At 36.6% G+C, this 27,824-nt stretch overlaps 1 protein-coding gene across 1 annotated transcript in view; it reads left to right on the top strand.

Moving 5' to 3' along the window:
* Positions 1–3,653, top strand: part of LOC310892792 (uncharacterized protein) — a 332,085-nt gene extending 328,432 nt beyond the window's left edge. The window contains exon 3 of the mRNA XM_083821020.1: positions 1,103–3,653. Within this exon, the coding sequence (XP_083677146.1) occupies positions 1,103–1,128 (26 nt within the window). The 3' untranslated portion in view covers positions 1,129–3,653. The remainder of the gene's footprint in view (positions 1–1,102) is intronic.
* The last annotated feature ends 24,171 nt before the right edge of the window (positions 3,654–27,824 follow it).

The following is a 27,824-nucleotide window of genomic DNA, read 5'->3' on the forward strand; positions in this document are numbered from 1 at the left end:
TCCATGCCAGGTTATTTCACAGGTGGACCTTAACCTGCTGGGCCATGGAGAGCAACAAAGGTCCTGGGCATCACAGGTCCCATTGCCAGAGTGATCAGGGACATGTGGTGTGAAGATGATAGCTATGATGGGGTAAATATTTGCCCTTTAAAAAATAAGGAATCTAGAAACTTTGACCAGACAGAATGGTTATTCAGTGCAATGTATTTGTCGTGACAGAGAGGGAAGGTCAAAAAAGGGCCTCTGTGACAGATGGCATAGAAAAATTTGGAGCATAGTTTTCAACTTTATGTCTTGGTGGTGTTGGCAGCAGAGAAGCATCTCAGGAGGTTGTTACTGCGGAAGAGAAATCATGTTCAGGAAAGAAAATTATTCCATTTTTCTGAAAGAAGCTGAAGTAACTCCTATGTCACTATGCCATGTTAAATCCTTTGTCAAGGCATAACTTTCTTCCTATAGAATTTAAAACAAGTACATAAGAATATGAGACGTATATTTGTACACAAACATTTAGAATTATTTATTTGACATAAAAAGGGCTGTAGTAAAATCATTAAGTACAGAGAGTTTAGACTACACTTAGTCATCCAATGATATTTGTATGCTTATATATGAATAATGTTTATCAGTATTTGGCCATTAGTAGCTGATCATGATTTTGCATTTTTATGTAATGCACTCATTATTTACCCAACGAAAGTGGCATAGACAGAAGCATGAGAACTGAACTCTGGTGATGCTGGTTAATTGCTGCTAGACCTTGTCCCTCAAACTGCATCCCAATTAATTTATGGCTTGGATTTCTACATAGCCACTCTTCAGCTGTAAATACGTTCAAGTGTCTTAGATTTAATTGTTGGAAGAATGATCCAAATAAACACTTCTCTGATGGTCTTAAATGCTAAACCACATTTAATTAAATTTACCTGTGTATTTCTCTCAGGAAAATTTCAATTCTAGGATTTTTCTATCAGGCTTTTGTTTTATTTATCCTCTGATATTTTACATTATTTTAGAATATTGAAAAAAAATATCAGTGAAGCTACTGAAATTGATTTCTTTCTCTCTTTTCCCCCCTTTCTTTTCCTCTGCTTGATTATAGTTCTTCATGGACCCTTGTGTTATTGATTTCAACTTTTAAATGCTGGTGGAGCATGGATACAGGCTGCCAACATCAGTTTAGCTCATCACTAGAATATATTGTCTGTAGATCAGTTTGAGCAGAAATATCGTATACCTAAGCTCCCACACTCTGTTTTTCCACATGAATGGCTTTATTTTCACCACAAAAAGAACAGTAATGAGGCTATTAAATGACTCAGAACATACTCCTGTTTAGTCAAAAGAAAGCATAGTATTCTCTGTGCTATATTTGTGTATTTTTATTCTAAATGTACACAAATGTGAGAACTTGAGATTAAAGTACTCAAAAAGACCATACACTTTTCTCGGCTTTTTCTTATGGTACTATAAAAAGACTTATCTTGTGTCATGTTACAAAAGTAGTTAATTTCTGTGTAGAATACTGTAGAATACTGTGTAGAATACTTGTGGCACACTTGCTTCTCTCTCCAGGACAAACACTAATGGAAACTAATTGTTCTTGGACACATTAAAGCCAAGAAGCTGTGAGTATTTATCCCAAATGGGTATCTGACCTCTTGTATCTGTTCCATTTGTAGCACTGTTGTTGAAAACATTGTTTGCTGTGGGTATTTGAGTGGTGACTGAGCATCTGCTACCCAGAGCTAGTTGACTAAGAGTCTTGCCTGAACACCTAAAAAGCTCTGAATTACTTACTTTTATAACCTAAACATGTAAATCTCCATTGGAATAAGACCTGGATTTCTGTATACTTCTTTGTGTTGCTGTTCACTGTTTGTGATCTAGATGCATATAATATTCCAGTAGGTAAAAACACAGACAGAAGAAAACTCACCCTTATAAAAATCTTAAGTAGGCCTAGATATAGTTATTTTATGCGAAAATCTTTGTTTCTGAGAGTATGACTGTATTTTCCAGTTGGAATTTATTTCTAAGCTTTGAACAGCTTAGAATCAAAGCAATCAAACCAGCCAAACTACTTTGTTTCCCTGTATTCTGAAGAAATAAATCCTTAGTTTGACAAATGTGTATCTTCAGGGCAGCAATATGAGGAAAAAAATTATTTCCAGCACTTTTAAAAATATTTGACTAAAGTACTTGGCGTCTTCCACAGCAGGTAGAAAATCGTGAACCATTTAAACCCAACTGTCTTAATATCAATTTATTAAAGCAGCTGTGTCTTCAGACATACCAAAGGGAAAATTAAATCAACTACCTTTATAAAATGTATTAAACTAATTTATTTTACTGCACCTCAGCAGGAGGAAAAAAATAAAATGAAGGCAAGCCTGCCAACAGTAATGAATAAAAAAACACAGCAGGAAAGAAAAGAAACAGAAGGTGAAAAAAATAAAACCTAAGATTGAAGGCAGTATATCATAAAGAGTACCATGTGCAATGTGGCAGCTACGATCAAAATAGGTGCACCTTTGTAGCTGCATGCTGGTGTTCATCCAGATATGACAATCTCATCTGATTACTAACATTGTTTTACAAAACTTTTTTTTTTTTTTTTTTGTGCATTAAAAGAAGCTAAAAAGGTGGCCCACAAAGCTTACAGAAGTTAAAAATAATTAAAAACATAAATATACCAAACTTTACAAGTGTAATGCTGTTGATTTCTGTGAAACGGTAAGACAGGGAAAATACAGTCATATTGGAAACATTGTCCTCCGCAGCACCGAGGATGATGATGTTTCTCTTTGGGATGTACCCCATTTGTTTTCAGAAAGGGATTTGCCTGGCTGTGCTGCCAGTTTGAGGCTTTTAAGTATCTGTTAGAGCAGGCCCAGGCAGCCTGGCAGGTCAGTGCCCATTCAGCAGATACTAGTGTACACACATAGCAGCCCATCGGTTTCTTGTTTCTGGAAAATCTTTCTATCTGAGAGTTAAGAAAGAAAGAGAATGACAGATACATTTAACTAGTAATAGAATGTTCCATAATTTCAATGTTCCATTGAAAATGTGTGTAAATATATGACTATGAACAGAAATCTTATTTAACTGCACTAAACAGCATATAGAAAGATTGAAGATGTATTTAACCTTTTATTTTTCCTATACACATACTAACTTCATCCCTTTCCAGTTAATTCAGATGTCTCTGTTGTGCCTAGAAATATGTATTTACTTATTTCACTTCATTAAAGCAATTCTTTCTAAAATGTCACCAGCTGCCATAGGCTAATATAGCATTAAAGGTGTAACATGGATATTATAAGTGGGTCACACAGCCATAGAGGTACAGGTTCCACAGGAAGACGACTGGCAGAGGTTGCTACCAACATCACAGTGGTATCACTGGTGAAGAAAAAGCATCTAGATGGAAGAGGTGACATTTACAGAGGCCTCTGCTAGACCATTTAGTCTTCTTTGGGGAAGAAGACAACTTAAATAAAAACCCAGTGGGACTAAAAGGATTAAGCCTGGATGTAAGCTTCACTGAGAAGGCCTTTTTTTAACGTTTGGGCCATGTTGACTGACATAATGGAGTCAAGCCACAAAAACAAACAAAGTTTGGGTAAGTAGGCCTTGGTGTTCAGGGAAGAGTTAATTTTGTTGTGGTGGTTTTAAATGTGGAATGACCAGTCAGTGTCATGCCATCCAGTGTTCAGATTATCTGTGAGCAGTTACAAATGCTTTACCTTTTCCATCTCTAATAACTTTCCCTCTGTTCTAGGACCAAACATGGGAACTAGTCCAGCTTTCCAACCTCCTTTTGTCTTCAGAAGTATTAAAACACCACTTTCATTATTATCAAGGAAATCCCAGTACAATGAAATGGCTAAAGTTGAGGGATTTTTATGGAAAGCACAGAAAGGTTCACCAGGTGTCAAGACAAAATTTAAGTGAAAGAAGACTATGTCATCTTACTCCTAAACTGCTAACCTTAGAAACGTTCAGTGGCTGTAAGTTCAGAGACAGGGAGCTGATGGTAAAGTATCTAGATTAAGTGAGACGCAGTGATAAAATTGTATGAAATCAATTTTGTTCCCAAATAAATTCTGCCAAAATGAAGATTTTTTTTCTTTTTAAAGATAACTGAAAAAAAAAAAAAAAAGATAAGTGATTCTATATTGACTGTGGGCTTTACATCATATGTTATATTTTTGATGCAATCTTGGAAGCTCCTCATGGCAAAATTGTATAAAAGCAACATTAAACTCTCCCGTTGGCAGGTCAGCACCACCCATGGAGAATGTGTAAAGTTGAAGATCGCAATTAATTTGTTTCGAAAGAATTCTTCTCACACACAGCTGTTACTCTTCTAAAAGCAGTCAATATAAATTACCTCCATATGAAGGAATATTTGTAGCCACATGAAGTCTTACTGACTTCAGAAGATTTCCGTGCAGACATAACGATTTGGAACTAAAGTTAAATGCTACAAGGGGAAAAAAATCCCTTTTTTCTTATTGCTACAAATATTCCCTAACACTTTTCATGGAAAGAATTCTGTGCTAAGAGACTGAGGTTACATGTAATGAATGATGAACTGAGTATAATTTCTGGTCTTTTTAAGAGGAGCTGTGTCTAAAAAGTAATCTGATGGCTGGTTAATATGTGTTTGGTTTTGAAAAAAAAAACAATATTGAAATTTTTTTGGATGGAAATGATGTAAAAGGGAAGAGCAGCAGTCTTCCCACCTAAAAAAAAAAAATCAACAAACAAACAAACAAAACCCACTAATTTACTAATTTTCATTTCCACTGTATTTAGAAGTGTGCAGAAGACAATATTGTGAGCAATACTCAGTAGTACTTAAGAAAATAAAGAAAAAGGCAAGCCATTTCAAACCATTTTAGGATTAAAGTGACAGATAGCAATGGAAACCAAAAAAGGTCCCTGGCAAAAAAGAGAGAGAGTGGTACGATTAATGAAACATTCTCAAGTAAGAAAAGCACTAATAGCCATACCACAGGGATTACTTTTAGGACCACTATCATTTCTTACAAATGACTCATAAGATGGGATCAAGAGCAGAATATAAATTTACTTGTGTCATAAAATGAATTTAAGATCAAACAATCCAAATGACACTGATAGAATTCAATAGGATTTGTACAGATTAGGGAGTAAGGATATAAGGGGAAAAGACACAAAAAAAAATTGCTACACAATGGACTTGCAATACATGACAGTGAAGTATTTTATCACTTCAGATCCAAATAGCATAGCTTATAAAGTGGTGTCATGGTCCTACATATAATCTGTTTTTCTAATAAAATTTATGCATCGTTATAGCCCCTTAAGCTTGCGTTAACTTGATTCTGTAACAGTTTGTGTCTCAAATGTAGTTGCTCCATGATTCAATGGCTTTAGATAATTAGAAAGTGGAATTTATGCATTATGGTGGGAGAATTACAGCCTCCTACCCTGTGTCATTCTTAATATGTGCAAACAGGCATCTGCTCCCCAGAAGCTGTCACACATTGATGTTCTCCTGCAGAGAGGGATAAAAAATTAAACAGGTCTCACAGGTCCAGCTTGATGTGAGCCCCATCCGCCATGGTGAGGGACATGAAAGTAATGCTGGGAGGACCAAAGATTTGTGGTTTTGAGGAGCTGGAAAGCAGGCTTGTTCCTTCTTTTGTTATATAATGGAAATTGTCTTTTGCTGACATCAGTTGTCTTCAGAAAGTATCTGCTGGCATTTGCTGATCAGGAGTTGAGAAAGAACCTACTTCCTTAAACACAGCAAATATCTATCTTGTCTCTCTTTTCAATAAAGCCCTCTCTGTCAGGCATGAGTGGCAGGATGGCTGTTTGGTCCTCTTGCTCTGTTTTGATGGCAAAAGACTTCATAATCGTAGTGTAAAAGATATTGTACAGAATACTTAGCAACTTTCTAGTCTTAATCTTTTTCTTTTCAAACTAGAGCAATTCTAGGTTGCAATATTTGTATTTTATATATCAGAAAGTACTTGGAAGTCATTTAAAAGCAGGACACAGTAAGGACCCGTTTCTACAAATGCTTTCAAAATCCATGTTCACTGATGTAATATAAAGTTAAGTGCATGCATACAGTTTACCAAACACTGAGGAGGAATTAGAAGCAAATATAACTTGGAAACATCTATCTTGTCTCTTCTTGCTATTGTTTGACAAATTTTATTAGGGATTTTTTTTTTGTTGTTGGTCTTCTTTATTGAACTTCCCATGGCAAAAAAGGAGCACTTGCTTTCAAGACCTTTGTTCTACCAAAAATGTAAACTTTTTTCTCCCTCTCACCCCACCTCATTTTGTTTCTCCTCTGATTTTCTCAGTTTTAATTTCCTAGCTCATTGGTGTGGCTGCAAGGGTAGAAGAGCTAATGATGCATAGGCAAAACTAATGTGGAGTCTGTTGTATGCTTAAAATGTTTGATTTAGAGGCTTTCCTGAACCCATGAAAAAGCGTTTAATGGGGATTACTGGATGATAGCAACCTAGCTAGGGTCTTGATGATAGAGAATTAGCATACGTGCTACATTTCCTAATGTATGCAGATATATGCTGAAAGGATGGATTAGCCCGGAGACAATCACTGGAAAACATGATTCAGTGGATAAAAGCGCAGCTCTCTTTGGCTCTAAGTGCAGGAGTAGTAGGACTTTAAAGAACTAACTTATGTGAGAGATTTCATATGAACACTTGGACTGTTCTGAAATCCTGTCTTTCTCTCTAATACAGAGCAAGAAGTAAGCAGGCACGTGGTGCCTGCAATTATCTTAGAGAGCTTCTCTCTGTGTAAAAGGAGCTGTGAGTATATCTTGAGACTATGTGCCAATTTGTAGTTTATAGCACTCCCATTCCCTTTGTGCTTCCTGGATATTTCTAGGTTGCCAAGTTGCCTACATGATCTGATATAAAGTCATCTGAGCCCTACTTACTCCTTTGACATTTTGATAGTGGTTTATTATATTCCACTTCTGTTTCTTTGCTATTCGTGCACTTTCTATTCTACAGACAGAAGAGTGAGTATTTGATGCTTATAGCCCCTCCTGCCCCCACTTCTCTACTGATGCTCTTTATGTCAGTCTTCTTTGAGCAAGGGAGAATCCACAGTACTCTCTTTGAGCTGCTCCAGGAGGAGGGAAGAAGCCTCGAGCTCTGTCGATATTCAGTTTCCTCCATGCCTGCGGGCTGTGTATATAGCAGCTTAACAGCTCCCTACCTCCAAGGGGGTGAGAAGGAAGCGTGGGGCCACACTGAGCATTTTGGGCTTTTGTTGAGGGTGATGATGAACGTGTGCTCTCACAGTTTATTTAGTTCTGTATGAATGATTTGCTATTTCTAGTCTTTGTTTTTAACTGGAGCAGAGAAGCAGAGCACATTGTATGAAGGAGCTGTAGTCCTGGGGCCAAGATAAGGACCATGGATATACCAGGCAATAGAATTGCTGGCTGTCATTGCATCTTGAGAATGAACCCAAAATGAGAACCAAATAAAATTCTGGTGTCGGAAGGAATACAAATCTGTCAGAGATGTATGTGAAGGGTAGAGAGATACACGTCATTAGTTACTTTGCACTGATACTGCATCACACAGTACTTGCCTTTTGGTTACAAGGCTATGCAAAAATACTGTGATCTTGTTTCACATTTAATGTATGCATAACAGTATTTGAGTGAAAAAGTAATTTATCAGTGATATAAAGCTATTAATGTAAGATAAGTGAAGAGCCAAAAGATTCAAAATGTGATCACATATACTCTTGAAATATAATTGAAGTATCGCTTTTAATCTCATTGTAGTAGCTATCTGAAGCATCTCTGTGTATTGCTTCAGAAAGCATGCAGCATAAATATGGATATATGCTGGAGGTTTATTAGAATCTATTTTCATATCTAGTCATGAAAGGAGAGGTCAAGATGAATCAGTTTTACTATGGTGCCATGTGCTGTTCTGCCATGAGTCTCATAAAAACTTGAAGCAGCTTTTATGTTGTTCAGGTTTTTGCTGAAGATCAGGAGAGAGGAGGATTTAACAGCAAAGTGATGACCTGTTTCCCATTTGTGTTTGTTTTCCTTCTCATTGAGATAGATTTTTCAGTCTCCACTTATGTAACTCAGTTGTTGTATCTGATCTAGAAAAAGAATTAGGTACATTCAATCTAAGTAGAAAAATTACTTGATTAATTCAAATGTCATAATAATATGCTTTACAAATAACTAGAAGCAAGAAAATCAATTAATACTTTTTTTAAATTTTATTTTAATTTAGAGGCAAGGCACAAAATTCATAACAAGGTTCCTAATCTCATGTAAGTTTACTGTGAGATTCTGTCTGTCCTCAGTCATGAAAAGTAGTGCTATGACCATTGTTTTGCCTGAGAAATATCCAACTTTTATGTACTTAAGAGGAAACTCTCTTTGCCTAGTTTGGGTCATAAAATACTGCTCTGAGGTCAGAGTCGTCTCCAGATATATCATGTCAAAATGTGGCAGGTATCACTACACAGAATGCTCCTTCTGGAGAGCAGAGCTGGTCAGGCAGCAGCAGCTTAATCCTCGTCTGACTGAAAGGCTGGTCGACAGAGATTGGTGAACATCTACTCTTGATTGCCTTGACTTTGTCGTACCTGCAGCATACAAAATCACATTTTCTAGGGTCTGGAGGCATGCTTACTTCATTGGCTAAAATTTCTTCAGTCTTGTCCTAAAATATCATGTTACTCTAGTCATTAGACACTGTAGTGATTAGCCGGAACATTATTTTCAGGTGTCTGCACAGAGAATCAAAAGGTGGCCTAGAAGGCCACCTCCTCTCTGGAAGGCTGAAAAAATGGTAAGACAATAAATAAAGAAGGAAGTAATCAAAGAGGGAACCAAGATAAACAGTGGGATAATGTTAGTTGAGATGACAGGCAGTTGCATTAGGTGCCTTGCCGTTTTCATGGCAAGAGAGAGTTATAGGGGAGAATTTTAATGAAGCAATCAAGAGGTTTAAGGGAAGCACCTACCTTGTGCAACTAAAGAGCCCCCTGAAAGTGAAAAGCAAAAATGATCTACTTAATCCTTTTTATATTATTTTCTTGCTTCTCATTTTACAGTTTCAGTTTATCTGCACAACATGCACCTTGTGCACCAACTACAACAGGCTGTGTGTTAACCCAGGTATTCTGTGCCTGCATTTTGCATGGTCTGTGGAGTGTTTTTGCATCCTGTTAAAAACACAGTTTAAAAAACAAAAATATCTTTCTTGTTTTTCTAGTGCCGTTATACACCACCACTATGGTTCAACTCCTGTCTGTATCTGCTTTGGAAAACAGTTGATAAAGATGACCGAGGGAACAATTTTTCCCACCAATGCTAACACTCCCAGGAATTGTAAGCTCTGGCTACTGTGACTAAGTGGATGAGTTTAATAGAATTGCTGTTAGGTTACAGTAGAGAACAATCCTACACTGGCAAATGAGTGAGCCAAATGATCTAATAAGTATTTTCCATCTGTAATTTCGTGCATATAAAATATTCTTTCCCAGATTTTTCCCTCTTTTTGCAACCAAGTGGAAAGCCGTATGTTCTTTAAAAACAAACAAACAAAAAACAAAAAACAACAACAACAACAACAACAACAAAAGCTCTTGTAAATCTTGTATTCCTAAAAATGAAAAGGTCTCTTTTCCATTGACTAAATTTCAACTGTAATTTCTCTTGGAATGGTTGTGTTTGGTGGCTTTTTTCTTGTTTGGTTGTTTGGTTTTTTTGTGGGTTTTGTTTGTTTGTTTTGTTTTTGAGAGGAGGAAGCTGCTGCATTCTGCTTGCTATGGCAGCTGGATGCATGGGAGGAAAGGGATTGGCAACATTGATTCAAGTCCTTCAAGAAGAAGTTTTCCAGGTTATAAACATTTATAGCAGGTTTTGTGTCATCTGAGATTTAATTTCTTTTCTAAATCAAGTGAACTGTTCTACAACAGTTCAGAGTCAGTTAAAAGTATTCTCCCAGGTCAATTTTGGTCCCTATTGCAAAATTCTAGCAAGTGTTTCTATTAGTCTTTCCTGTTTCTGAGGATATTTTCTCTTCTTAGTCTATCCTTTTGTGAGCATTTTTTTTTCCTTCTCTGATGGTCTTTAAGTGCAAATACTATTTGGGTAGTGACTTTCACTAGTTCCGTGAAAATGATTACAGGACACACAGTAAAAAATAGCTGCAAGGTGTAAATCTGCAGATGGCAACTGAGGAATCTGTAGTTCGGCCTTGCCATGACCCTGCCACTTTCTTAAATATACTTGGTGGAGCAAAGGGAGTTCCTTTTATTGTCTTTTGCGAGGCTGGAAGATAGCTGGGGTCATTGGCGTTATTTTATTGCTTCTAATTTATCTTCTTTACCTGATTTCTTGTAAATGTGCACCAGAAAACATACTGCACTTGTATAAAGTAAAATGAGCATGCAAATATCCCGGTCAGAGGTGTTTAAATATGCTTTGGGGAACAACATTCAGTATAATAAATAAACAAAAAATGGTAGAACTAGTGCAGTCCATTTATTGACAGTGTAGTTAGTCTTTCACATTTCTGTGTAAGTAACTGTCAGCTTTGAGGTATGCTGGCTGGAAATATAATCCTGGTTGTAAAAATGAAAGAAACTAATGCAAAAGCGCAGGTCAGGCACAGATGCTTCAGTAGCCTAAAGCTGTCTTTCTGCTTCACACCCAAGGCTACCTCCCTGCATGTGTATGTAAGTGTATATATATGTATATATATATATCTATTTATACATACATGTACATATGTGTGTATGCACAAACAGATATGTATGCTTTTTCCTAGAGGAATGAGATGCATTCTCCCATTTTTCCTTGATAAATATGGGTGTGAGAGAAGATCCTGACAACTAGATACTGTCAGCAGGTATGGAGCCTCTGGCTATTGGAAGCAGCTTTAACCCCTTACTTAACCTGCAGCTGCACATGGCTCATCCATTTTGCTTAAGGTTATTTAATTGCCTTCTTATTCTTCCCCCTATCACTTTTTCCTTGGTGCATGAGGCAAGAACTCTTGTAAAGTCCTATTCAGGTTTCTTTAAAGTCATTCAGTTCAGGTCCAGTATGGGGCTGCTGAGAGGAGATGTGGGTCAGGTTTTATTCCACAAGGTAACTGTGTATTAAGTTATTAGGCAGTTTTTGTCTTTTCATATACCACTATGGTTCCAGGCCTGTTTAACCTCTTCTACTCCAGTCAGTGCTTTTGATTCAAAATAGTTGTGCAATGTAAAATAACTATTTCTTTTCATATCTGGGAACAAAAAGGTCAAAACAGCAGCCTAAATGTACAGCTAAATAGAAGCCCATAGGGGGAAAAAAATATATATATATATATATAAATTAGAGTTGGACTCCAGCTCCTCGAAAAAGTAGGATCTCACAGCCAGTGTTATTTCTTACCCTCCCAAACTGGTCATTCAGGGATGTGTTGCTGCTACTGGCTTTTCCGCCAAACAAATATTTCAGTAGAGTTAAACAGTCAATAGGGGTTCATTCCGAAGCACTCATTGCACAAGAGAAGGCACAAGGAACCGTGGAAGTCATCGAAGACTGAGCATTTCAGAAAAACAGTCCAGGAATTTGTCAACTTGAGTGGCTTCCAAATGGTCACAGACATCTTGGTGTTTTTCTGTGGGAGTATTTCTAGAGTAACCTGAAAAACTGACATTAAATAATCTGTGCATACGTGTGATTTTTTTTCTTCTAATTTAAATTTTCATTTCCAAAGAGAACATTTCTGAAGATAGATAGTTATAAATGTGTAAAATAATCATGCAAACTTGCAAAATGGTGAAGAATAAACATGCAAAAATACTGTGCTGCCCTCCCTGTCTGATCTGCTGCTCATTCCCCAAGTTGCTTCTATAACACAGTAAATATTTTGCAGTTTATGGCCCCAGCCCTGGCTGGATCAAGTTTACTATAAAAGTGGTTATGCTTATAAGCAGGAGTGTTTGCATTCAGATAGTTACATGTGGAGTTATTGTACTCATCTTCTCAACAGATAATAGCATTTAGAAACCTTCCTGCTGTGAAGGGACAGAATGGGCAGTGATCTACAACCACGCTAGTAATTGTGTATAGGGAGGTGGAGAGCAGTCTGTCAGCTGTATGTATTCAATTTTTACTCCTGACCATGTTCCTGGTTGTGAGGTTCCAGTGAAGTAAATTAGGCATACAAGTAGTATATTTATTATAGTATATACTATAATATACTATTATAGTATGGTTAGTACTATACTAAAATCCAGTATAGTATCGTTATTATTCATATCCAGAGAGAAATCTTAAGGAAACCAATTGAAACTGACTGTAAACTGAAGTAAAACTGTTACTGTGATTTGATTGTACTACAAGTGACTACAGGAATATTCAAGTAAAACTTAGTTTTATATAGCTAGAAAGAAGTAGGCAGATAATAACAGTTGCTATGCCATGTTTTTCAATAGTGGTAGGACAAAGCTATAGTCTAATAAGTTGCTTGAGTCTTTCGTGTGATTTATAGAAACCTAGGCGTGATTCTTCACTTGCTTACATGTCAAGCAAGTATCTCTGTGGTTGAGGGGTTGAGGGGGTTGAGGGGTTGAGGGGTATGACCAGCCTCTCAGGAACCATGAATCTTGTAGGTGATAGTTCCAGCAGATCTGTTTTCAAATTTGTCTGTTCCTTTGCTGGTTCTAAATAATAACTTGTGTAACATGCAGCTAGAGATGGAAGTATTTCCTGACTACAGCACTACCTTATAAAGCTTGTTACTGGTCAGTACAGTGTTTAATGGTATCCTTGGAGAGGGAATGGAGGGCAGAGCTTGGTGAGAATGGCTCTGATGGACTACTTCTAACCTAGTGCTTTGGCATGTTGCAAAGAGATCCTTTGGATGCAGAAACTTTGCCTTAAATTGTTTCTGTCCTTCTAGAGTAGATCTGGGAGATGGTTCTGCAAGTGCAAACTGTCTTGGTCAGAACATGTGTCATGACACGCAGGACAAAATCCAAATAGCAGGGCGAAATCCAGAACTGGTGTTACACAGCATAGTCCTTGTGGCTGGAGAGTTTAGCTGATTTGGTTCAGCTGTGTATGGTATATCCATGGTGCAAGTGCATGAAGGCATTTGCTATACTAATTATGAGTGATTGCTATCAGTTGACAGTAGGTGGTAAAATTTGCTTAATTTTAATTCATTAACACATCCTGTCTGACAGTATAATCCAGCCAAGGAATTAGTGAGATAATGACACACACACACACACAAAAAAAAAGGAATTTTTTTTCTTTGTCTGCTTGAGTACCACTAGAGAGCATCATCTATGGGTAATTTGAGAAGTTCTGTGCTGCCCAGAGTTTACCAATGCATGGGATAACTAAAGAATTATTTAGGCAGCTAAGTGAAGACACTTCAGAGGATTGCTGGAAGAAAAAGGAAGTGAATCCATTCATTGACTACCATGTTTTCCCCTCAGGGTCACATAAAGTAAGCAATCCTCTGTTTTTCTACAAGAGTCAGGTATAAACAGAAGGAACCAAAAAGAAAGCTTCCTGTGCTTCCCTCATGCATTCTTATTAGAACAAGAGCCACAAGACAGTCTGCAAGTTACGTGGAATTTTTTCCCACTTGTTGCTATTTTTTTATATTATTTTATATATATTATTATTTATATTATAAGTTATATTATTTTATAAGTTATATTATTTTATAACAGAGCACTCATGGCCATTATATTGTAAAATAACTTCCCTTTATAGGTTTTACGTTACATTCCATAATTTTTCCTTCAGTTTCTATGCTTAATGTTTCATATTTCTGAATTATTATCTGAGTTCTTAGTACCTACTAGTTGTCTTAAAATTGAACGAAGATGAAACTAAGGCATTGATAGGATAAGGAAGAAGAAAAAGAAAAGGAAAAAAGGCCAAAAGCATGTTTTTTGTTGTAGTAAATAATGTAAATATTTGTTCTACTGGATATTGTAAGACAAAATAAGAATGCTGCATTGGTAGAGCATTTATTTAAATATGCAATTAGAAACTGGAGAACGTTGCTCAAGGATTAAAATTGCAGAAGGTTTTATTTTATTTTTTTTTAAACTCAGAGATTAATAACCACAATATTACTTATATTTGATCTGTTACGTACCATTATTTCCAGTGGCCAGGCTGATTCACTGCGAGTGAAAAGTCAATCACTTAATCTCTCAGTGTCTAAGTTGTCAAGTTTTGAAACTAAAAAAATAATTTGGCATACCTGCTATTTCTGCCACTTGTGTGGCAACCTACTGCTTTTGAAAGTAGAATTCTTATAGTTTAGCAACAGTATTTGTAAGACGTTTGGAAATACCAGACAAACATTGAATTGCATGTGCATTGTCTGACTCTACTTTGCTTGTGCAGTGCTTCTGAAGCATCCCAAACATTGAACTAACTGATGAAAACAAAAATGTTTGCAGGTGTTTGTCCAATCCTTTATTTGACCTGTCTCTTTAAACCAGAAGCTTTCCTTGGCTGTCACTTATTATGTGCTTGTAGAACATCTACCATGCAAGAGCTTAAAGGCAGCACTGAAGTAAAGCTGGTAAACAACAATAGAGTAGAGGTTTTAATTTGTAACTGGAAAGCATCCATTCCCAGCCATGTCACTTGAGAAGAGCTTTGTTAGATAAGTAGTACCTGAAAGAAAGTTATAATAAAAGAGAAAAAGGTTGTCTAACTCTTTGATAATTGTAGTATATAATGCCACTGGTGTTGTATAATAATTACTTGAAATAATTATTTTTTCAGTTGCTACCTTCTTCCTCTGGAAAATATATCATGGATCTGGACAGACCAGCCAACATCAAAGCTTTGATACTTAAGCATGATGTCAGATTGCAGATTATAGATACCAGCTGCACAGAAATGGAAGTTGGAACCTCTCATTTTTCTCATGAAAAATCTTGAACCTTTAAAATCCCTAGTGGATATCATATACTGACATACTATCCAGGTACTGAGTTTGACAGAGCTAATAATACTATTTATATGTATAATTATTGAAATTACCCATACTCTTTTGGTTTAATGGTGTTCACTAAATTGGCATGCATAATTTATACATCATTGCTGTCAACCATCAATCCAAATGTGAGACAGCAACATATAAACTGAATGACAGAATAAAGTGTTTATGAGTTTATTCAGGACAAGATCACCATAAACTATGACACTGGAAATTTTCATATCATTTTTTTAGTATTTGTGTGAAATAGGATGCTGTCTATGGGATTTCATTTGTTGCATTACTATAAAATCTTTTCAGTAAACACTTAGAAGACAACAGCTACAGTACTCTTCAAAGAGACCCTGGGGACAGGATTTATAGTGGAAGTCAGTGTTACCAATTTTGTTTCAATTTTTGCTATGGTTTAATATTTTAGCCTCTTATTCAAATGTCAGTCATTTAATAATGAAATGGAATCCTGAAAGTTTATAAATGGATACACCTTTGAGGCTCAGTCGAGAAATACACTAAGCAAATTCAACTATTATCATGCTAATTTAGAATAATGATTAAGACTTTCAACTACACATTTAAACAATAAATGCTTAAAATAACCCTTGTCTTCATGAATCTGGATATGTATCTGTATACAAGTATTGCCATAACTTGAAATTACTTTAACATTCATGATATTAATCAAAATGCCAGGGCATATTACAGATGATTCAAATGCCCCAATCTCATCATATGAGACTTGCTACACAGTGATATTGGTATTGTGTTTTCATTTATATTTTGAGAATGCAGTAAACAACTAATAATTTGAGATATTTTAAATTTCTTTTGCAATTTGCAAAGTGTTAAAAGAAATGATTAACATGAAAGAAGGAAATCTATGTATAAAAGTGAAAGAGAAACCGTAGAGTTATTTTTGGCACTCCTTAATGAATAAATGGATTGTTTTCAGTGTTCTCACAATGAGCACAATGAGTTAAAATGTGCTGTGGTTTGGAGCATACTGCCTTGCTTTCACTTGTTTTGAACCAAGCCTGTTATAACAAATAACAATCACAAATCTTCAAAAGAATTAAAAAAAAAATAAAATCAAAGTAATGGTCATATTACCATAGATGCTTAAAATCATGCTTCTCATAAAACCCAAGGATCTAACTGTACTTAGTTAAGAAGATTTTCATTAAAAATAAGTTTTGATCTTACATGTGAATTTCTGTGACTGAATGCAAGGTCATAGCTAGTGGCTACTTATCAAATTAAACATTAGTAGAACCTTTTCAAGATTTTTAAAAAGCTCTTTGGACACAAGTTATGCCAGTAAAATAGCTTTCCTTTGATGACTGTTGATAAAATCATTGAGCGATCACCCATAATATCTATTAACCTGAGGAAGGACATTCAAAGGATGTCTAAAAAGTAAAGATGTCAGTCCAAATGTGAAAGCAATCACGGTACAAATGCTTTTAGGATCAAGGTTGTGAAGTTACATTCAATAAGTCTGGTGAGGATAATGCTTACCTACTAAGTAATATGGATAAGGTGTTTCATTTAATTCCAGTGCCATCCTGATTTGAACAGGAGGTCAGACTAGATGACTTCCAGAAGTCCCTTCCACTATGAGTTACCCTATGATCCTAAATGTGAAAACTATAAATGTTATGTTCTTATGTTGTAAGTGGCAGTAGATAATGGCTAGCATATGATTAAATTAGCATATGATAAATTCAGTTTACATATACATATCAAGTGACAAAAAGAAAAAGGTTATATGCTACAACATATAAAGAACATAACTTGTACCTTTGTACCTGATCCTGAGATCCACTAGTGCATATGCTTTCTGTTGAGGTCTATCTCACCTGACTTAAGAGCTCAAGAATGTAGTTGTCTACACCTGAATCACTCATCTAGTCCTGGTTTTACAGCTAGAGGAGGGAAAGAGTCACTTTCTTTGCAAGTATCTGACCACCTGCTCATGCACTTCCTCCTATCTTGGAACAGACACTCCAGATGTGCCTGTTTCCCCCCACCGAATACAAACCAGGTTTAGATGACCATCTCATATGTTGACACACACAGTTTAGACCCCGTGAATCCCCTTCAGCCTGGATCACCAGGCACAGATACCTGGAAAAATAAATAAGTGACGGCGAAAGAACATTTTAGCAGCAAAAATTGTGGACTATTGTGTGTCCAAGTTATTTTGTATAGTTCACGTGAACAATAGGAAAAGGGAAGTATTTTTGTGCTACTTAGCTATTTTTAAGAGAATGGGTGCTGTTCTATCTGAATCCTGTTGAAAGTTATATTTAAAGTATTACAATGTCCAGTTGCCATTTATAAGTAACACACTGCAAAGATGTGATGTAGTTGCTGTCAAATCCAAAGAAGTCAACCAGATTCCACCCTTCAGCTGAACCCATTACAAAAACAGAATTCAAAATGTTCCTGGTGTCAGGTGTCAGCAAAAGGAAAAAACAATAACTTCAGGACATTTATTATATGCTGTATCTATGGAAAAAAAAAAAAAAGTAGCTTGTTAATGGCGTAAAACCCTTTTCAAAGATGCTAAAATTAGGTAGATTGTTGGTCAGATAATACTTCAGGAATGATGGTATAAGGATCAAGCATGGGTGGGGACCATAGGGCTGCCAGGGTGTTGCGGTGCCTCCTTCCCTGACCCACAGTGTCCCACAGCCCTTCCCTGGGGCCACTGGTGATCTCTAAGGTGGTGGGGCTGCCAGCAGACAGACAGCCCTGTATGGATGAGGGCAAGACTAATTCCTTGCATTTGTTTTCACTGCAAAGGAAGGAACTTCAGGAAGTTCCCACGAGTTCCTTTTGCACATCAGGTGAAACATCTGAAGAATCTTTATACATGTGTGGGGAGAGGCTAACCAGAATAACAGAGGAGGACCCTTCAACACCCAGCGAGCAGTCTGTCGGTGTCTGCAGTATCATGAATGACGTGGAGGTGGTGAATTAGTAATTATTGCTGTTTATCTCCTCTTACAGTAATAGGGCTATAATGTAATGAACTTCTATACTTTTTTTTGTTGTTGTTATTTTTAACTATAACCTGTAACTAATTACAGATTTTTTTTTTATTTATTTTTTTGTCAGGGAAAATATTCTTGGTAACAAAAAATATAAATGGGTTCAAAATAAATATGTTTGATCTGTTGCTTTTACTTTTTCTTTTGGCATCCATGGCTGATTGTTGTTAAAGACAGGACAGACAGTCAGATAGGTTGAAGCCAGAACATATCAGTTTATGTTGTTACCACAGACCAGCTGAAGCAGGAATATATCTTTGAAGATCCCCTTGTCCAGGCTGCAGCTCCAAGCAGGGACAGCTAGAGGAGATTGCTCAGGGCCATGTCCAGTCAGCTTTGAGTATCTCCAAGTAGGGGAACTCCACCACTTCTCCAGGCAACCTCTTCCCGTAGTCAATCATACTCCCAGTAAAAAAGTGTTTTCTTATCTTTAAGTGGAATTTCCTGTTTTTCAGTTTCTGCCCATTGCCTCTTGCCCTGTTGCAGGCTACCACTGACAAGAGTCTGGCTCTCCCGTCAGGTATTTATACACCTGGATCAGACTCCCCTGAGCCTTCGCTGCTCCAGGCTCTCAGTCTCTTCTCATACGACAGGTGCTTCTTAGGTCATCAGAATATCTACATGGCTCAGTACAGTTTTCTGCCTCTTGACCATTTTGTTTGTTTGTTTAATAATAAATCTGATCATAGCTGAAAACTTGTTCATAATGTTTACTGTTAGTACTAGCGGGTGAAATATGTAAAAGAAGAGAATGCAGGCCCTCCAGTAGATGAATTCTTGGCCTTTCTTCCACTTCTAATCTTGCATTGTTGCCCTGCATAGCACTCTGAGGCAGGCTTTGTAAATCTTTGAGGAAAAACAGCTGTATCTCTGCAGACAGTATTGATTCTCCAAGGTATACTGATACCTCCAATAGAAGTTACACTGGCCTTGACAGTGTTTTAGTGTTTGCATAAAAATGTGATTGAACTGCAATAGGAGTGTAATACATTCCATTTTTATGACTACTTTCCTGTGCCCTTTTGGTTATAGGAGTCCTTCTCTCAGCAGCCAATAGAGTGTCAATGTCAAACCCATGCTACCAAGACTTCTAGCCCTACTGACCTTAAGAGTGTAAAGGGTTCACCCACTGTGTGGCACATGATGCATTGGTTCCCTTACCCACATCATCAAAGCAAGAATTGTTCTTTTCCTTTGATTTTTTTCTGTTATTTCTTTTATCTCTAACAGGTAGTGGAAGTGTAATGTTCTTCCTAGAATATCTCTAAGTAACCAAAGGGAGCACTGCCCTCTAAAGGTTTAAGGTGAGATATGAAAGAGCTTTTATATATACATTAGTAGGTCTTTTCAGTTACCTTTCAAAAGGTGCTTAAGGTCATATCCAGCACTTTAGCAGGAAGTCTGAATGTCTTATGTCAGCACTGTAAGGAATACTGGCCTAGTCGTGCCAAGTTTATGATCAGAATGAGTAAATGCAAAAATACTACAAAAATTTAGTAGTGTTAGAAACCTGGTACATTTTTAAGCTTTTAACGTTCAGGCACATTAAGGCATTAAAAAAAAAAAAAAAAAGACCTTAATGATATTTCCCATAGCTGTTACCCCATTCATTTTTAATTAATGCCTATCTACAATTTTAGATCTTGAAAAATCTGACAGTAAATTGCCACCAGCAAATGCAGAGGGTAAAAGGCAAAGTGTATTATTAAGAAGCTTTAAGGTTAAGATGTGACAGTGAAGTAAAAAAGTTCTATGAGATCCTGATATTTGATATACATTTTAAATGTATCAATAAAAATTTATAGTAAGGCAGCTAGACCTTCAAGGCTTCCCTTCGTTATTGCAATGTATTATGCACTGGAAAGTCTTATTCTAAATAATCCAGTGAAAGATAGATTTTTAGTATTCTGTCAAGGGAGAAAAAAGTTGCTCTGAGTTTAAGCCACCTTCCCAAGGAATAAAGTCACATATTCTAGGAAAAGTTTTTCGTTCTTAATCTATTGATATAGTCTTGAATGTCAACCAGTTGAACAAAATGAATGAGATAGAATCTCAATCTGTTTTGGAATGATGGGTTTAGTTAATATAAATACAATAAAGGGAGAAAATGAGTATAGCAAGACTGGAAGACAACTGGTAGTGCTTCCAAATCCTGCTTACAGACCAGGTAGAGTAGAAACACAAAGCTGACTTTTCAAGTGATTAAAAACAAAAGAGATAGATTTATTTGCAGGGTAAAATTCAAATTCTATAAGACATAATTGGAGAATTTAAAAAATGAAAGTAGAAAAGATCTTGCACCATTTTAGGGCTACTGAAATGATCTTTAACATGAGCTGCACTAATTTATACTCTTCTGCAACACCCCTTTCTCTCAACATATTCTACTGCTAGCACTTACCCTGACTAGAAAATCCTCCAGAAGCTACAAACTCTCAGGAAATTCATTTGTATGCAATTCTCTGCTCCTGACACCAGGCCAGGAAAGAGAAGTGGCAAGGAGAGAATCAGAGCTTGCTTTCTGCCATGGAGAAGGCAGAAGGCATGTGTTGCCCAAAATGTGGCATATTTGCTGGGGAGAGAGAAGCAGCAGAGAAAGCTGCTTTAGTCTGCTAGGCCAGGCAGAGCAATGAACAAGATCATTTTCACAGATGTGGGATACAACGGTGCCATCAGAATCTGCTAGTATTTTATTGGTTGGTATTGGTATGATTTAGAAGGTATGATTTAGAAATTTAGAAGTCTGATTTAGAAATCATAGTATGACTGTGGTATTGGTATGTTACACATGACTAGGAGAGTTGTTCAGTCATATAAAGATTTGCCAGAAGAGGAAGCTCCGATGACAAGTTGAGATTGATTTAGAGCAAATGCATACTGCCAGAACATTATAAAACCCTCTCAATGACAAGGATCAGATTCTCCTAAGATACCACCTTTGGGAAGACTGAACCAATGCCACTGAAACCAATGGACTGATAAATGAGGAAGGCATCTTTTGTTGTTGTTGTTGTTGTTGTTTTATGAGGAAAGTAAGCTAATACCAGTGAAGCTCTTGTCAGAGTTGGATGTATCTGCATTGATCTTTCCATACAGCCCTCAAGTTGACAGCCAGAGAAGCAGAGCTGAGCACACAGAACAAAGATTCTGAGAATGCCAAGTGTTTTCACACCTATCCACATCAGTATATAAAACTATCCGACCCCATTTTTCTCTCTGTAAAGTAAGTGTTTTAAATCACATTTGAAATGCATCCAGGTGCAGTTTATTAACATTCTGCCAGACAGTTCTGTGCAGTGCTCACCCTAAATAGCCACGTGTCATCTTGGGCCAGTGGTTTAAAGGGCAATCTTTTAATTGCACCTGCTATGCACATGCAAAAGGAAATTACTGTATCTGTATTTTTTTTATTTGTTTTGGAAAAGACTGTGTGTAGTTTATGAAAACGACTGTGGGATGAAAAAAGGAGTAATTCATAGGGAAATTATAAGAGTTGGTTAGGAGACATAGGTTATTTATTGCTACTAGCAGGATATAAGTAATTTTTTTATTTATTTTTCAGCAATTTGCTATTGGTAAATACTTGTTATTAGTAATTATTTGCAAAATATTTGCTATTAGAAAACATTGCTGACCCTTGTTGTGCCTTATTTTTGAACTGTTATTTGTGTTATTTTCTAACTGTAAGAAACAAATACATATTCTGTGGTATGGTATGTAGAAAATCTATCTTCAGATAAAATTAACTTGGGTTGAGCATATGATCACTAAAACAGTCAAACAAACTTCTGAATTATTATCAACTATATTCCCAGTATATTGTGGTACTAGAATCTCCCTGATGGTTTTCAGCCTCTGTGAAACATGTTCCTTCTTAATCTTTTCTAAATGTTTTACATAGAAGAAATGCCCATAAGAGTGTGGTACCACTGATGAAAATTTTGGAGTATTTCCTCTACAAAACATCTTTTAAAGTAATAGGACTGTGAGGAAGGATGGAAGTAATTTCTGTCCTTTCCAGTGTGCTCTTTGTGGTCACATATCTTTCAGATGGAGAAAGCCATGTGCTTTCTCACAGAGTGTACATTGCCTACTGAACCGTCCATACCTTTCTAAAATATGAAGTATGGCTCTATAGTAGTGTTCTGCATTGCATTAGATTGAATAAATAAGGGTAGAAAAGTGCAGTACAGATTTCCTGGCAGCTATATGCAAGAAAATAGGGATTTGAGATAATCCCTGAGAAATATTTAACACAGAAATCTTGTTCTCACTTGAAGAACAGTGATAGCAAGGCAGGGTTTTCTGTCACTTTGGTTTATGTAAGGAATATTCCTCATCAGTAATTTTCAACGGATTTGATTTGACTTTCATATTAATAAAATATTCATAACCTCATATGCTTGCTCACATTTGTTCCTGGAAAGGAAAAGTCTTCAAATGGTGTAAATTCACATAGCTCACTAAAATCAATAGAGTTATACTGTCAATGGAGCTATGCTTTTTTTCAATTTTTCAAAATAGTATTTAGTTTTATTTAGTAATCTTGGAAATACCTATTTGACTGCAGGACTTTGCTCTGAGTGATTTACAGTGATTTTCCTACAGTATGCTATGATTTTTAGGAGCCTGCCTGCAGCTAATTTTAATGAGAACTGTGGCTAAATCCATATGCTCTGTTTCAAATATGCATATCCACTGAGTCTTTTAATGTGTTCTGGATTTTTTGATATGGCTTTCTATCAATATGAAATGTGTATCTTCATTAACTACTCCCCGATTGTGTTTAAAGCAGGATAAATGCCAGAAAATCAAAGGTTATTTCTGTTTTCAATCTAACAACCAATTACTTAATCTAAAGACCAGCACAATAAACAGTCTACCAGGCAATCTTATGTAGACCAGATGTTGTTCTGGAATTTGAGATATTAGACCAGAAATACTTGTTATATCTCTTGCTTAGCTTGTATCCAAACATGTTTAGTGTATGCAACTATATTCTTTAAGTCATTTTAAAGGCTTATTGCAATCTGCATGTAAAGAGCTTGTTTGTTGGCTTTTTCAGTTAATCTGGTTGCACATAAAACAACTAAGAGCAGAAATGTAAAATGGAGTTGTGCAAATATTTCTAAAAATTTAAGCCAATGTGTTTTCAGTCCTGATGCAATATTGGATGACATTCTGCTAGTCAACAGTTTGGCAGCTGTCTTGGAAACAGTCACAAAATTACAGTTGCTACTGTTGAAGCTTTGCATGTTTAGTTATCTATACTGGTGCCATAACCCAGCCTGTGCTTGGTCTATTACTTTGTTGTTTTAAAGTAACATATTTATAATCCTTCTGGCAATAGAGCATTCCTTTTTCTTCAGTTATACCACTCATTGCTTGTTCATTCATATCCCCCCCCCCCCTTTTTTTTTTTTCAAATACAACTATATTCTGAAACCATTTCAGGGAAAATGGAATTTAGGAAAAAAATAGTCTCCCCACTGTTATACTTATATATATATATATATATATATATTTAAGTGAAGCGAGTGCTTTTTCTATAAATCATATGACTTCAAAGAAAACCATTTTACCTGGCTCAGAAACTGTACAATTTCCCAGCATAAATACTTTTGTTTAATACAGTTAAATATATTTAGTAATCCTAGTAGCAACTGGCATATATGCAATAAACTCACCATGCACATTTCTCAGTTTATGCCTCCATAATACCTCTTTCATTTTTGTTCATTTTTTTATACTCCCCACTAAGCTTAATGTGATATGAGAAATTCCTTCTGCCTTCCCCAATGGGAAGAAGAAATACACCAGAAATTTTAAGAACCGGATACTAGTTTCAGAGGTCTCTTTATGCCTGTAACACCACCAAATCAGGCTTGACTCCCCTATGTGGCCCCAGATGAAGCAGAAGAATCTTTTTCTGCACAGTTTTCCAGCTTCAACATGAAACATGAAGGCTCTCCAGACCTAGAACATTGTCTGGGTTTCTGGATTAGTTTCAAAGGCAGTAGGTGTGTAATTGAATCCCTTGAGTATGGTAAAAGCAAACAGATGGAAAACTAACAATTCCTGAACAAATGCTGCACACCTAGTGCCATTTGACACCACTGGGCAGCACCACCATGTCAAGGAAGCAGGAAGGCTTCTGTTTCATGGAGGGCGCTATGTTTCAGTCTCTTCTGTTTTTTTTTCCCTGCTGCATGTGGACACTGATGGATTGCCCTTGCCAAGGTGATTAACTCAGCATTTCATGTTAAAAGAATTTACTTAACTTTGCATTTTTAGAGTCTTCTCTGTACAGAAAAGTCAAAAAACAAACACCACCCCATCAAAAACACATACCATGGTGCCTAGCTTGTAGGAAGATTAATTTGCTGCTATGAATGTACAGTAATTTGCCTCTCCTCTAACCCGTTTCAAAGACTTGATCCTGATCTCTTTCTCCCTGAAAAGTCATGAGGTCACCGACTGTCTTCATTTCCCTCTGAGTCCTGTGGGGATGAATCATTTTCAGCATTTTACAGGTTTCAGTTCTTAATGAGTGGGCATTTACAGAGACAGAGCCTGCTCCAACTGAAAACAGTAGCAAAATACAAGTCAAATAATTATGTGGAATCAAATCAAACCAGAAAAATAATCCATTCTCCATTCATGACTTTCTGCATTCTAATTGCTGCAGAGGTCATTTTGCTTGTTACTGCATTCTTTTTCCCATTGTAAGACAGATGCCATAATTACTAATGTGGTCTTTGGTTTGTTAGCTCCCATGAGACTTCTTTTTCTTTACACTTTTAGTTCTCCGTATCATTGTTTACTTGAGGAAAGGACTAGCAAGGAGGCAAGACCCCCAAAATTATTATTATATGCTTTCTCACTTTCTCTATGCAAAAGATTTTTTAAAGGTATTTATTAGCTTCCCTAAATAACATTCTAAGGTAGCATTTGGATCATTTCAGTAACTGATGTTTGTTTTTATAAGCAATATTTTAATTTGACACATTGCATAATGCATGTGCAATAAGGGCGCCATATTTGATGGATAAATGCCTAGAAAAAATGATATTGCCTAATAAATAACACCGAATTTAGATATCCCATTCATTTAAAGCAAACTTGTCATGGATTATTAACTGTACTAACTAGTGGCTTGTTTATATTAGTGCATTAATAATCTGAAGCATTTTTGATATATTCCCCTTTGAAACTACACAATATTACCCCTTTATTTTCACAGATTATTAATTTCTCCTGTGTGGTGGGCAAGTTGCCAGTGCAGCTTAAACCGGTATTAGTACATACCTTCATGCACTGAATCTTTGCCTTCTCTCTTGGAAAGAAATTATTGAGGCTAAGGTGGGTCGTCTGTGTAGTAAGGGAGTTAATAGAGCAGCATGTTTGTACTGACGTGATTCTGAATTTATGTAGATGGTATGCTCTTTCTTAGTGTTGTCCAGGTAGCTGGTGTCTCTGAACTGCCTTGCCTTCCTCATGCTGAAGAGTCCTTGACCACCAACACAACCAGCATGGGATCACAGAATCTGTTCTTCCACGCTGCTCTTGAGGCTGAGTGCTAACCAGAATTGTATCAGCTGGCTTAATTTATAGTTAATACCTTCCTCTGAGACCAGCAGTTAATACCTTACTTTACTGAGGGTTATTTGGGCACTAAGTGATTTATTTAGACAAAACATGCCTTTAATAATGTATATTTGAGAAAGACTATACACCTGGGAAAATGGTAGTAGTGAGCTACCTGTAAATTTATTTATTTATTTATTTACCACTTCTCAAAATGTTATATTTGGGTGATGCAATCTGCCTATAAAACTGTCCACCTATCCCTATTTCAGGCAGCATATCTTTTAGTGTGTTTTTTTTTTGTTTGTTGGTTTTGTTAATTTGTTTGTTTCTTTTCCCCACTCTTTCTGCCCTCATATATTTCTCATCTGGCTTCAGGCTGAACTTGGTTGTAGACTGCAACTGCCCTTCGGTGTTTAGTGGGGAATTGATCACCTAGATTCAATGTGACACTTCACTGTTTGATTTTTCAGTAACGTCTTACAAAGTTAGGCTTACTAGACCATACTTAAGACAATAGATCAATATAAGCAGACTGTGACTTACCCTCATTGATGAAAATATGCAGTCATTATCAGAGCTGTGTTCTTTAATTAAATCTTTTGGTATGTAACTGTCTCAAATTGCATATTATACATATATACAGATTCCAGCCAAACATTTTTAGAGTCTTCATTATTTGGGCTTATTACCTTTACTATGTTAAAGCATTTCCCTTTTCCAGGTTCTTTTCATTTGCTCTCTTTTTCTTTCATTTCCCTTACTTATAATTCCTCACACAAACTGCAGTCAGTGTCTCAGATTTCTGTCCTCCTTCATTCCCCCTATTGATCCCCCTTTTAATTTTGAGCTGGCTCTCTTTTGTGTCCTGTTCCACTCCATAGCCTGTTAACATGGCTACCTGTTCAGGTGCTCTATTCAAGCGAGACTCATGCTACCTCCTACACCACTTCCTTCCCAACATCTGCTTTCAACATCCACTCCTATGCAAAGGGCACCAGCCTTACCATAATCATGATTATAGCAACATGGCTTGAATGGCATTTAATATAGCTTTGCTCAATGATCCACTTTAATTCAATAGCTTTTTGTTGCTGTGATTTAGTTAGAATGTGTGAAGAGTAGGAAAGGAAGGTGAATGTGTGTTTTAACGAGCTCTGATTAACAGAAGCCTGTAAGCCACACCTGCCCCCTATCTGAAACTTTCTCAGTGGGGAAGATGTTAGCCCATTGGAAAAAGAAATTTCTGAGTTTTGGGACTCTGGTAGAGTAGAGGCCACTGTGGTCTACAGCACACAGGACTGATGGGGAAAAGTTTGTCTCTTGGCCTCAGTTCCACAATTTGTACTGTGGTTGCAAAAGTTTAGCCATCATCCAGTCGCTGCCTCCAGTGGCTGGATTGCCCACCACCCTGCAAGCTACCCCAGAAATGCACATCTTGAATTCACACAGACAACAAGTAGAAAAAGAAGTCGGTGTGTGTTCCCTTTCCAGGTGGTCCACAGCTCGTGAGCCGAGAATGGTAGGTCTCGCTTGTTTTGTATTGCTGCTGTTACTCTGACTTAATTATTTCCCACACTGCATAACTCCTTTAGATTATGTCTTTTTGCAGCATTGTTATGTTTTTAATAATGCATTTCATTACAGTTGGCAATTGATGGTTTTCATTACTGAGCAAACTGTTAATTTACTGCTAACGCTGTTTTAATTGTTGGCTTAGTCTGACTTCCTTCTTTTAATTCTTTCCATCTGTGAGGGAAAAAGTCTTCATCTATATTTGTGGAACTATAAATTTTAGATGAAAACTTAAAATTTTTCTCAGGGGTTTGTAAGAAATTATTACTAATTTTCTTAGTAATAACTTTCTGTTTTGCTCTTTTTAGCACGTATTTCTCCAAAACAGATTGTGGCTTACTGAATACCTGAAAGATAGTGCAATAGTGCTGGTACTATTAACATAGGGTTTCAAAAATTACTTCTACCCTGTGCACAAGTATAACTTGTAGATACCGATTATGATGCCTATAACAGTATCTACAGTAGAGTTCATCTTTCTGAAAAAGTAGAAATTCATAGAAACCACATTGTAATTTCTGTAAAATATGTCTCCAGTATTTTA

This window comes from Anser anser, assembly GCF_964211835.1.
Source record: "Anser anser genome assembly, chromosome: 1".
NCBI classification, from domain to species: domain Eukaryota; kingdom Metazoa; phylum Chordata; class Aves; order Anseriformes; family Anatidae; genus Anser; species Anser anser.